This window comes from Neodiprion virginianus, chromosome 2 (genome assembly GCF_021901495.1).
Source record: "Neodiprion virginianus isolate iyNeoVirg1 chromosome 2, iyNeoVirg1.1, whole genome shotgun sequence".
Lineage (NCBI taxonomy): Eukaryota > Metazoa > Arthropoda > Insecta > Hymenoptera > Diprionidae > Neodiprion > Neodiprion virginianus.
Genome location: NC_060878.1, coordinates 27,888,757 through 27,901,617, shown reverse-complemented (window position 1 = coordinate 27,901,617; position 12,861 = coordinate 27,888,757). Strand labels below are relative to the sequence as shown.

The 12,861-nt window shown below is 38.9% G+C and overlaps 1 protein-coding gene across 2 annotated transcripts in view; it reads left to right on the top strand.

Moving 5' to 3' along the window:
* LOC124297581 (uncharacterized) overlaps positions 1-12,861 on the top strand; it is a 101,969-nt gene that overhangs the window by 81,682 nt on the left and 7,426 nt on the right. For both annotated transcript variants that reach the window (XM_046748760.1, XM_046748759.1), the window contains 3 exons: positions 988-1,098; positions 7,176-7,292; positions 11,878-11,948. In XM_046748760.1, the coding sequence (XP_046604716.1) occupies positions 7,220-7,292; positions 11,878-11,948 (144 nt within the window). In that variant the 5' untranslated portion in view covers positions 988-1,098; positions 7,176-7,219. The remainder of the gene's footprint in view (positions 1-987; positions 1,099-7,175; positions 7,293-11,877; positions 11,949-12,861) is intronic.

Here is a 12,861-nt window from a genome sequence, read left to right as displayed (position 1 = left end):
TAGATTACAATCCACGATTGCTCATTTTTTTACAAAACTAACAACTATCGTCTACAAGGTTACTGAAATAGATTTTCTTTTCTTTCGCCAGTCTGGTTAACATTTCCATTTAATATTCAACAATGCCAGAATAATAAAAATAAAAAAATCCTTACATCAGATTCGTAAAAATTAATCAACTGAATAATAGAATCCGTGTTAGAATGACTTCGAAGAAATTAACTAGGTTATCAACAATTTTTAATCGATTTGTCATAAATCATCGACATCCAAGCCTTCCGGTATTTCAGATTTTTACTTTTTTAAATAGCACTTCACACCTCACGAATATAACAATTTGACGTATACTCAAAGCGAGTCCATCCGGTAATAAAATAAAAAAAAGTATCGATTTTCAGAGATACGAACCTCCTTAAATCGAAGATCGTCACACTTTTATACTCAAACTGTCTCCAATTTGCTGCAAATTACGACGCACGGCTATCTATACGGCAATAACTTTGTACAGAGTCGTTTAGGGGGATGAAATTCTGTTTTATGTGAGAAAGTACAATCTGAGGAAATGAAAAAAAAAGGAGAAAAGAAAAAAAAAAAAAGAAAAAGATAAAGAAAAGGAAAATGAACGAAGAGAAAAGGGAAGAATAAGCACGCTACGGCTACACCGTATAGTTCTATATTTCCAGGGTTATGGCACCCCCGGCCATCCCTACTTGAATCGTGCAATTTTTATACACCCTGCGTACAAAAATGCCTCCGCCTGATCGCTTACGCAGGCTGGTCAGGCGTCAGGATGGGTATAATGGGATCGGCTGGAGTCCGCGTATTTTTTTTTCCGCGAGTGATACCGAAAGAGCCGCGGGGCGAGGGGGGTGTATTTTTAATATTTAACGAGATGCGGATATCGTCGAATTTCCTTTTCAAGTATTATACGCAGCATTATTGCGCACCGTTAAAATTAACGAATTCACATCTCATTTTACGTTTCAGGCTTTCCAAATAGCCGGCGTTATTCTCAAGCCAGGTCATTCACGCCGAAGATCCAACGCCGTTCGAGGGGTGGCAACGAAATCACGATCACGTGGCGGGAACTGAAGCGGGGTGAGTTTGATAACCGCTTTTTCCCACTAACGCAAAACAGTTGATCTTCGACCCAATTGAAAAGGTGCCAACTTGAAGATATATTTTTTTTTTCTCCTTCTCTTTTTTTATCACAATTTATACGAGACTTCAATACGGATGTTGAAACATTTTATCCAGCAATTAATGGAGCTAACGTAAAGGATTTTGAATTTTTTTTTTTTATTTTTGATATTCGAAAACGTGCCGTGAGATTCGCAGAAAAATATTTTTAAAGATTTTTTATCATCGCTTTCTACGATGTCTTGAAGAGCAAATTTTTTTTTTATCAATTTTCTAAGGACTTGGACAAGATTTTAATGATTATCGAAGAATTTTAAAAGATTCGAACAAATTGAATAATTTAATAGATTATACTTTGATTTCGAATTATTTCGACGGATTTCAGATTAATTTAACAAGCATAAATGATCTCATGAAATTTCAAACCGTTCGGAAAAATTTAACTGTTCAATGTACTAGACGTTTCATGCACTGTTTAAAAATTTTATATACATCGATGTTAATTCATTTTTAATCGCTTTAAAATGACGGGAAATTTGGTATATAAGATTGATTTCCTTTCACGATGGCTTATTTTATTTGGAAAATTATTGAAATACCTTTTTTTTATCACGTAGTACTTGATTTTACAAAATTCCACTGATATCGATTATGATCATCAGATGACAATATCGAACTGACTGCTGAATGCGACCTTTAAACAATAGTACTTTGAATGACACGAGCGAGCGAAGAGTAAAACCGATTAGATTTACAAGTTTTTCAATGATTTTCCAGCAATTTGGAATGGAGTATAGATATTCAAGCTTTTGTTTATAATTCCAGTATCTTTTATTTTCATGTTTCGAAAGAGTTTCTCATATTTCCCGGAAACGACAGTATTTCTTGATAAAATCGTCAAACATTCATCCGATCCATTTCACGCCCCACGATTATCGCGGGTAAAACCTGCAGATGCGTTATCATCTGCCCGGATTAACGTGAGGAAATGCAAGCTAACGCTGGTCGGTAGATGTAAAGAAAATTACGCCCCCCATAGATCGCATTTAAATTGGAGGGGGTGATTAAAGTACCAACCCTTCTCTCTCCGAGCTTCAGGAGCGAGTTTTGGTCCTGCAGTATTCGGATGAGAATGGACGCGAGTTCCGGCAGCGACCCTCCCGCCCATTCAAATTAAGTTACTCATTTATACCGGGCACTTTGTTAAAATCCGAAACGGTCTGCTACATGCACGTGCCCGAACGGCCGAGAGAGATAAGCGAACCTCCGCCGGGTCAATCCTGATCCGAAATCCTCGGAATGAAACTTTTCGCAGCGGCAAATTCTCGCCTCAGGGGAAATAAAGTAAATCTGATTAATTTCACCTTGGTTGGAAAGACTTTTTATCAACTCTTTCAGTCACAGAGGGATGCTCAGTGTCCTACCTCAAAAATTTACATATTCTTGTCACCGTTTATCGTTAATTCTGCCTTCAGATTTGCGATCAGCGGCTCCAAAAACCCTCGTGTAACAAGTTTCGGCCAGAATCATCAAATGTTTCTAGCTTTTTCGATTTTACGTCCGCCATGTTGGATCCGCCATCTTGGATTTAGTGATAATTAAATTCTGACTTCGGATTCGTGATCCGCGATCGCAAAAACCCTCGAGTAACAAAACTCAGGCCAAAATATTGAGTGGAAAAATGTGCGAGTGAAAAGGTTCGAAAGGAAAAGATCAGAGTTACGAAGATCGAAACATAGGATTCTCAATTAGTATAAATAACGGGCACAATATTTACGTATCATAATAACGCGGAAATCAATGTTTTCCCAATTTTTGTATTCTCAAAGGTTTTTATTCTCCGTAAATGGATTTGGCGGAACGTCGTGCGCGGTAAATATATAAGTAGAAAATTTATATTTCTTCGTAAATTGTTGCAGTCAATCGAAATCAGAACTTTTGAATCAGAATTTCAAATGAGCGTAACGAAGATTTTTCGACAGAAGAGAGGGGCTAAAATACAGACGTTCGAAATATACAGCAATCAGAACGTAAATGTCGATAATGCAGAAAAGTTCAAAGTGTACAAAGTCAGAATATGTATAGAATTGTCAAAATGTGTGAAAATTGTGAAATCGTGATTGAACTTGAAATTATCATCAATGCATACTTTGGTTTTCCCAATCGTGAGCGAATTACGATTTTTATCACTCCTTTAAAAAAGATAATAAACGATTGTCACACAGTTGATAATTTTACAGACCGTTGTAACATCGTCCTAATCTCTTCACTTGAAGAGCTTCTATTTTGCGATTTATCTACATTTCTACCCTCACCCCGTAACCGGTTACCTTTTGGGTAAAAAAAAAACGGCGAACGATTCGAAAAATATGAAATCACGAAGCGACTTGAACCCCTCGAAGTTTTCAAACATAGCTTGCGATAAAAATTCTCGCTCACCAGGAGTTGAAATCTCGTAGGTCATATTATTGAAGTTGATTCGAGGACTTCTCGAGTGCCTTTTGGTTCGGTTTGAAAGATGCGGGGTGAGTAAGTCAGTCCCTTAAGCAGTAATCGATTTGTGGATTTTGAAAGCCATTCCGGTAGACAGGCATGTATATATCGGAGAAGATTTGAAGATCTTTCGCCCGAGCGGAGACAATCAAGGGCGGTAGAGAGTGACGCGATCTACCCTGATGATACAAAGTCGTTGGAATCGTGGATAACTTCAACCCCTACATAGAAAATCAGACACACCGCATTACCCAGCCGCTCTTCTACGCTTGTCTGATTTTTTTTCTTCTTTACTTTTTCTTCTCTCTTCTCGTCAAAGAGCGAAAACGAAGAAAAGGAACGAATGGAGGAGGGTGAAATAAAACCCAAACGATCGGATCGAAAAATGACGGATTACCGCCCCCCCCTCCCCGTCAGTCAGAGATAAAAGCTTCCGGTTATCCAATTCCCCGTGAAAGTTACCTGCGCTCAACTGTCGCTTCGATTACAGAGATATGTGTCTGGCCTCCCCTGCGTCCTTTATTCGCTCCGCGTGATTATTTAAAATTGGACACAACAGAGGGATCTCGTGTTTTTTTTTTTTTTTTTTATGGTTGACAATTTTTTCATACATCAAAAAAGAACCGAAATGAACAACGAACGAAAGAGCGTAGAATCGAGGTGCAATATTTTGCCACTTTTTCAATATCTAAAGCTCGATTATTCGCGACACTTTCCTTCGGAATGAGCAATGAAATGGAATAAAAATATTAGAGAAGTTTCGACGAGCGGATAGTGATTGTAATCGTTGAAAGTGTGCAATAACAATTTTTTGACACAATCGGTACAGATATTCGATTTTTCATCTGTTATTATCTTAAACTGTGAATTAGAATTTTATTTCGACTGGTTTTTCGGAAAAATCGCCCTGAAATATGCCTTTTCGAGGTTTTTTTGTTTTATTTTTGGAAATCTTATCAACACGTGTAACCATATCAAGGATTTTCTTTCAATGGTGAAATTTTCTCGTTCCTTTCATATTTTCTCGCTAGTAATAAATACTGCAAAATACGACCCATAATAATTAGCATTAACGGTCTTTTTACGATTCAGTCGATCGTGGCTGCGGTTTAAATTTTTACACCAACTTATTCTACTCGTAACTTTCTTACGACTGCATGTAAAATAGTCTGATGTTTGCGATGACATTTTTCTCAACAATTGAGTAGTTAAAGAAGAATCAAACGGAAATATGCAATTTGTCAAGACGCGTGCATTCAAAAGTTGTGAAAAAGCGGTTATTACGAATCGGATAGTCAAATTCTATTCAAAATTAGAATCGAACATTCGGAATAGCTCGAATAATTCGAATAGCCCGAATAATTCGAATAGCTCAAATGATTCGAATAATCATAATAGCGAGAATGATTCGAATTGTTTGGTTATTCGACGATTTACGGACCTCAAAAATCACTGAACGTTATTTTACACTGAACACGAAAATAGCACAGGTAATTTAATAACGACTTCGTAATTAGACAATGAAATCGGTAAACAGTTGAACTGTGAGCCAAGTTATTCGAAAAATTTGAATTACCTGAAGAATTCGGATCGTTCGAAGACTCGAATTATGCAAAAAGTTTGATTTATTCAGCCAAGTCGAGTTATTCGAAGACTCAAATTATTCGTCGTTTCGAATGATTCGCACACCCCTACTGGAAATTTCTTACAAGATTTCTGGTATTTTAATTCGTCCTTAATAAAGTTTGAAAATCATGGATAGAAATGATATAAGTATCAAGGACTAGTGTTGAAGTAACGATAAATTTGAGGGTCACTTCCAGGACTCCGTAGGATTATTGCGAAGGAGGACTGGACACCCTGATCATCTACGTACAATGCAATGACGTAACTTGGGGTAATTAATTACGGTGAAAACGTGTTTGCTCGCCGTGTAACCGTATACTTACGGCATAGCGTAATCAAAATTCCTCGAGTTCCGCACTGTACGCTGTCGTCAAAGGATAATTACAGCAGTCTGAGTGTACGCGCATCCTGCCTGCTGCGTGAAATATTTATAGTCGTACAAAAGCACACCGGCGGGTAAACCGGCGGTATTACATCCACAGTCTTGCCACAAGACGAGCATAAATCGTTGGAAGAAAAAAACGTATTGTTGCCGGTTATTGTTGTTATTTTTATTAGATTTACCAAGAATTCCTCGTGACTCGTGCGGCAATTCCGTCGCGAGCATCTCGGACTCGCGGCCTTTAATCCCGATTCACTTCTCATCGTCATTAATTTCTGCGTCCCCGTAAGCTTGCGGAACGGTCGGAAGAGACGTCGCATAATTCATCTCGAAAATGACGCTCGTTCAACGTATTTAATCCGAGAGTCGTGTTTTCACGTGTAGAATGATTTCTCGAATCGTGAAAAAGGCTCGTCGAAAAAATACAAATTCAGCATCGAAAATTACTCTCTTTCGAACAATAAGTAGAAAAAGTCGGTCAGCGTCATTTCCTCGATCTGAATTCATCGGCAATTTTTTCCCAATTATATCCGCATCGATCGCTCGCTGACTCACGACGAAACTGCGGTAACAATAATAGGCACCAACGATTGTTTCCCTCCGGAGAATAATTGGTTGATTTGGGTACGGAATCAGCCGGGCATACACGAGAGCCACATACTGTGCGGTAATCTCGGGTGTACAAGGTACGTAAATCCGAGGGGTGAATATTCGAGAAATTCGTTAATTTCCTCACTGGTGTGAGATGCTACGATGGCTCCCGTTAGGGATCGTCTCGATCGATTAACCCCGAAGCGGATCCTGGAGAGCAGACCGAAAGTTGAATCCTTATCGTTAGTCAGGCATCCTGCTAAAATCTATGGCTTTCGCCGCTTTCCTGCAGCCTCATGTGCTGCCGTAGACTCTATAAAGGGATTTATCCTCCAGCACTTCGCCCCGCCCAAAACCCTTTCCATGTAAGTACGGATTTGCGAGATCCTATTTCAATAATGCATCCCTCAATTCCCCGCTACGAATAATTGATCAGAGAAGAATTTCGGAAATTAGAATCACACGGATGATTCGCGCCCTCGAAACTTATCGCAAAATTCACTGTCCGGAGGAACTTGGTTTTGTCTAATCAATATTTAAAAAAATTTTCAGCCTCATTCGAACAAAATTTCAACCGAGTATCGTGAATTTATCAGAAATGCCTTTCGCTGCGGTCGGTATTCCAAAATGGCGACAAACCAAAGTCTTTCAAGGCGATTACTTTGTACCGGGACCGAAATCTTGGGAAAAAATTTACGGACTGATTTTTTGCCGTTGTATCACGTACGCGTGAATTTTTTCAGAATTTTTTGTCAACGGAGTTAAAATTTACGCGGTTTCAAAATCGCGAGGTGGAACAACGCTCACCGTGAATCCGGAAATATATCCGATCAGTTTCTGACGAAGAAGTCGAAACCTTGGAAGATGTTTGACACTGATACGCGACTGGAAACGTCTGAGAAAAGCCGAGTAACATATTTTAGTGAAAAATGTCATGTTTCAGCGTTGAGCCTGCTCTGCGTGAGGTCGTCGTCGGGCAGCACCGCGATGCTGGAGGCCCCACCGGGCAGCCACGAGGACCTGGTCGAGGCTGCTAGGATACCGTGCACACAGCAATCGGGTGAGTACATCAATTTGGATTATTTTTCTAGTAAAAAACCGATTCGAACATGGCAGCGATAAAAAGCGAAACAATGAAAACCGGGCGAAACTTGACCCGGGACGGCCTTTAATCCGGATAAACAAGCGTCCGTCTACTCGTGTCGCAGCCGTTTTTAAACGGATCAGCTTATAAAATGAACTTTCGAGCTTTTGACAGTGAAGTTCGAGTCGCGTACCTGCAACGCCGTGTAGTTAAATCCGGTACACAATTTGCGGCTTTGGAAAGACTTTAGCATCCACCTATACGTCCGTGTTCTCGCGTATATAGAGTGCATACACACGGCACAAACGACGCGAAAATCTACTCGCGGATTACGCCGCAAGCACTGCGAATCCAGAAGCGGTATATCTGCTCAGGCAAGGCTAGCTGGAGCAACGAAGCGAGGCTTTGTTAGCTGTGTGTTTAAATGCGAGATTAGCCAAAACGCCTATAAACTTTACTATCAACGCTAATTCATCGCGCGAATAACTCGCCTCCTGTTATCCTTCGAAAAAACTGTCCATCAAAATATTCGAATTCCGTATTTATTTCAATTCTATTACATCCGTCAACGTTTCGGACTGTAAACTTACTTACGTGTTTCAAATAATCAAGCCTGTACCATTATCTAATCAGTCATAAATTCGCTCCGACTTGACATTCCCGCAAGATTCAATTAACAAATTATGGATCCTGAGTTCAACTCTTAATTTAAATCAGTTTCAGTCTGATTACAACCAAGTTAATGAAATAAGTCGAAACAGTTCTGAATTTCATTCCTCTTCCGGAGAGACAAGTCCCGCAGCTCGAGTCTTGGTTCTTCTCTTCCTCAAGTATTACAGTTACTTTTTCAAACAGGTCACAATTGAAAGAGTAACCTACAAATTTGTTTTTCATACGTGAAAGAACATCGTCAAACGGTAGAAAATTCTAAGAAAGCGATTTTCGAATTGTGCGTTCAGAATGCCGATCTCCGATTGTGTAAAAAATTATCCAATAATCTCACCTACACTCTGATAATAAAACTTCGAATTTATTCCCACCATTTGTCCCGATGCTTTGGGTTAGAAAGAAATGGCAACCAGCCAACGCCTCGCAGTCGTAATTCACCAACGACGTGTGTACACCACATACGTATCTACGAATACACACCTATACAGTACATACCCATTGTATAGGTATACATATATGTTGAGAACACCGGCCCTATTGATTTTTAAACAATTTATAAGCTTGCTCCAGGAAAGGTACCAATTTTCATTTCTTCCTCTCTTTCATTCGATACCCAGATTTATTGTCCGAATAATTAAAATACACATATTTCCTCGGTATGCAATCAACGTCTGTTTTCAATAATTTATTTTATCAAATTCAAATCAATTACATAAATCAGGGGTAAAATTCTTTCATATCTGTTGAGCTTGTACGCAAAAAAAAAAAACAAAAAAAAAAAATATCCTGTATTTTCATCGTTTTTTTATCCTGACCGTTGAAGATTTACGATATTTAATCACATATTTCGAGGTTCGTATAATTTCGGGCAATGAAAAAGGAATGAAAACGAACAAAAATAAAACAGAACAAGAAAGAGAAGAGGAGGACAGTGCAATAATAATAATCACAAGGGTGTGTATTGTAAGTAGCGGAGAGAAAAAAAAAAGATGGCAAAAAAATGAAAAGCAAATAAATGAATGACGTAACTGGGGGGGGGGGGGGGGGGGGGAGGACCAGTAGCCTCCGATTCTAATTGAAACGTCACTTGAGACTGTATGGAAGGATTCGGGGATCGTTAGGCCTTAAATTACCGTAGAAATTAACCTGCAGCTCGCCTTCACGATGAGCGCGTGGCGATGAATATTCATATCGCATGAACCGTTCGAGGAGGGGGTTGAAAATGTGTCGAGAGTGGAGAAACAGGGTCGAAGGAAGTGCGCGAGGTTTGACGTAACGAGAGAGAAAAAAGAACGGGTAAAAATTTTTCCTTCTTCTTTTTTTTTTTTTTTTTTTTTTTTTCTTTTTATTATTTATTTTTTCTCTTCTCTCTCTTTGGCAGAACCGGAAGGTAAAAAGAAAAAATTCATTCTCCCCGCCTCTGGTGCAGAATCACTTTACGCGGACGTAGTTTGAAAAATGCAGAGCTCCGTTCTAGTCGCGATGCAACCATAATGTAGTATATTATAACGTATACACGTATGTACATATAATATCGTATGCATATGCATTTGCGTAGGTGGTTACCCGTGTACCGCCTTCTACTTTATACCTTGGAGGGGGTGGGAGGTCTGGGAGGGAGAGAGTGGGGGGGGGGGGGGGGAGGTGAGTGTCTCGCGAAAGTAAAAACTTTTCCTTCGCCAGCGAGAGGATTTATCGGACGGACGGTGAGGCGCAGGGATGGAAATCATGTCCCCTTACCCCGAAGCTCAAAGTCGATGCTGTGTAACAAAAAAAAAAAAAAGAAAAGATCGAGAGAAATAATAAAAAATCTTCGTGTATTTTTCACCCGCCTTTTTTTCTTCTTCTTCTTCTCTCTCCATTCTACTCGTTCTTCTTCTTTCTTTTCATTATATTACTATTCTTATCATACGAAAAGGGGGAAGAAAGTTTGGTCATTAAAACGCCCTGAGCGGAGTTTCCGTGACGACGATACAAGGTGCAAGTCCAGAGGAAAAGATTCTTTTATTCTTTTTTTCACTGCTTTTAAACACCGCGAAACTTGCGTCCAGATTTCAAAAGTTTCACTTCTGTTCACCGGATCGTTCGTTTTAATCAGCAAATCATCCGTGCGACTCTCTTTCTCTCTCTCTCTCTCTCTCGCCATCTCTGTCACTCGCTATCTCTATTTCCATCCCAATGCGCGTCGTAATAATTAGCACACGAATACACCTATATATATTCGTAGGCATATAGCCCACCGCAGCGGTTTATTTCGACGAGGAAATTCGCCCTTTCCGGTTCCCTTCGTCATTAGGCTTATAAATTTCAAACTATTTAATTCTTCGGAACTACCCAAGTTCCGTCTAACTTGTCTTGTATATATATACACAAGTATACAAATATGTATATATATGCCTGCCCTGAGATGGAAGGGAAAAGTTTTTATTGGCTCTAGGAAACCGCTTCTTGAGTTTACTGCTGGGTCGGAAAGAGAAAAAGAGAGAGAAGGCGAACGACAAAATTCACTGTTCAATTTCGCTATAATTCATAATCAATCGAATTTCGAAAATCTCGCGTATATGAGGCTGATTCCGGTGTAAAGTAAATTTTTGAAGTATGTTTCCATGAAAATATGAATACGAAATACAAATTTACATATTCTGAATATATTTCACCGTATCACGGTATTTTATAACCGAGACATCGATTCTATGAAATTAAAAATAGTAAAACGAATAAAAGTTTCTAAACGTCTCGCAATTCGGCATTTCTCGCACTTCCAAGTTTCTACTAATTTCAATAACATCTGTAAGTGAACGAAAAAAAAAAAGAAAAAAAAAAACTCATCGACCTAAGAACGTGAAAATTTAGTATTGCCTTCACGAATAAAAAAATAGTCATCAAAGTATTTTCTATATCTTGTTACAACGTCACGATTCGCGATTAAAATATCAAAAGTTAGTCTTGCGAATCTGCAGAGGATACGAAAATGGAAAGAAAATCGACGATCTTATTGAAATTGCGCACAACAGCGCGATGTCGAAGAGCGATAATTTCTGCAGGTCGAAAATGGGCAATAGCCTCGAATCTAATGGCCTGAGGAGATGAGAACGAGGGCTGACGGGAGGGGGGGGGGGGGGGGGGGAAGATGGCGACAATAACTCTTGGACCGTTCTTCGTTCGATGGTCATTGACCCAGGAACGATATACATACAGTTTGTCGTCGTTTCATGAATTATTTAACGACAGTTAAGTACCTCTCGGTGTATTTGCTTCCAAACCGAGCCGAACTCTGCGACCGTCTCACTCGATTTCACCCCTATCGACCTGAAACTCGCGCTGAGCTCAGCTACGCCAGCTGCGATCAACCGAAACCTATCAAATTGTCCCTCGGACCGGTCTCTTTCACTCACGTTACGGTATAATCGCGATTTTTCTCTCTTTCTTGACAGTGCGATATTACAAAAACGGTCGAAAAGGAACTCCGGGTTCGGTCAGGTTGAAGCTGTTATCTTGGAGCTTTTCAAAATTCATTGAACAACCCAAGGAAAAAAAAAAAACGGAAAAATCGGTACCATTTTTACAAATGGATATTAGTCTTTGAGAACAAAACCGACAGATCGATCGCTTAAACGTTACAACCGGACAAATGTCATATTTCAAAACACTAGAAGAATAACCAATCGGTCAATTTGATAATAACAATTCATCCCGTCCACAAATTTTTTTTTTTTTTTTTTTTCTCGTTATACAAAATTAGCTGAATCTTGCGATGGATAATTATTGAATTATGAATCGGGTCCAAATCTTTCCCGTATTGGCAGGAATAAGCTCTGCGTAAAAAAAAAATAAAGAAATAAATAAGAAAATAAAGATTATATAAAAGCGAAGAAATTCATTCTGATTTCAGATCTCGACGCTATGTTGTACGGCTACACAAACAGTATTTACGTGCTGGACCATGCGCAGGAATCGTTGCCGGTAGGTGATCAGAATTTCTTAAACAATGTACATATTCTGTAACAATAAACTGTGTTGAAATATGATTTCTAAATTATATCAAATCGTCAGGATCGGTTATTTTTTTATTACAAATTTTCTCGACGTCAGGCATTTGCTTTCACGCTTTGACGGTTAAAATAAGAACACCAAGCTAGGGATGTACGTCTGTTTATGTATATAGGTAGTACGATAATATCTCGGTAATTGCTATTAAATTGGTAATAATTACAATTGAAATTAATTATTCCGACGCGGATATCACGGATTCTCAGTTAAAACTGTAGATATGCGTTTATACGCGAAATATATACCAGTGCAAATTGGAAATCAATTTGCGTATGCATACTACATTACATAACTGTGTGCGTGCGAGTGTATACAGACATATTTGTATCGCTATTAGCCGTGCGCTGGGTTTTAATTGAATGAAATTCAATTATAAATTTAATTGAAACTCGTAAAATCTGTGTGTGTAACGCAGAATATTAGGATGGGAATATAACAACACGATGGCAAATGCAGGATTGTATCAATTTCACCGAAACACAATGCGCGGCTTGACAATATAATGCAGTTGTACGTAATAACCAGCCTCGAGTTTACGCCGACGATAATTAATACACGCTTTTATTAAACCGGTTCTTGGCGGACGTAATTTTTTATAAAATTGCCAATTACACACGTGGTGTGAAATTTTTGAAAAATTGAAACAGCTGCACGATGAATTTCGGAAAAATTTAACTCGCGAAAAATGTGCCAACTATGTGTATAATGATTGATTCTCTAGCAAAACTTATACCCGATTTATACTGTTAAATTTTAATGATGTGGTAAAAGGTTATAGAAAAGTAGACATTTGAATTTCAGAAATCTGATATACCAATTAACGCCT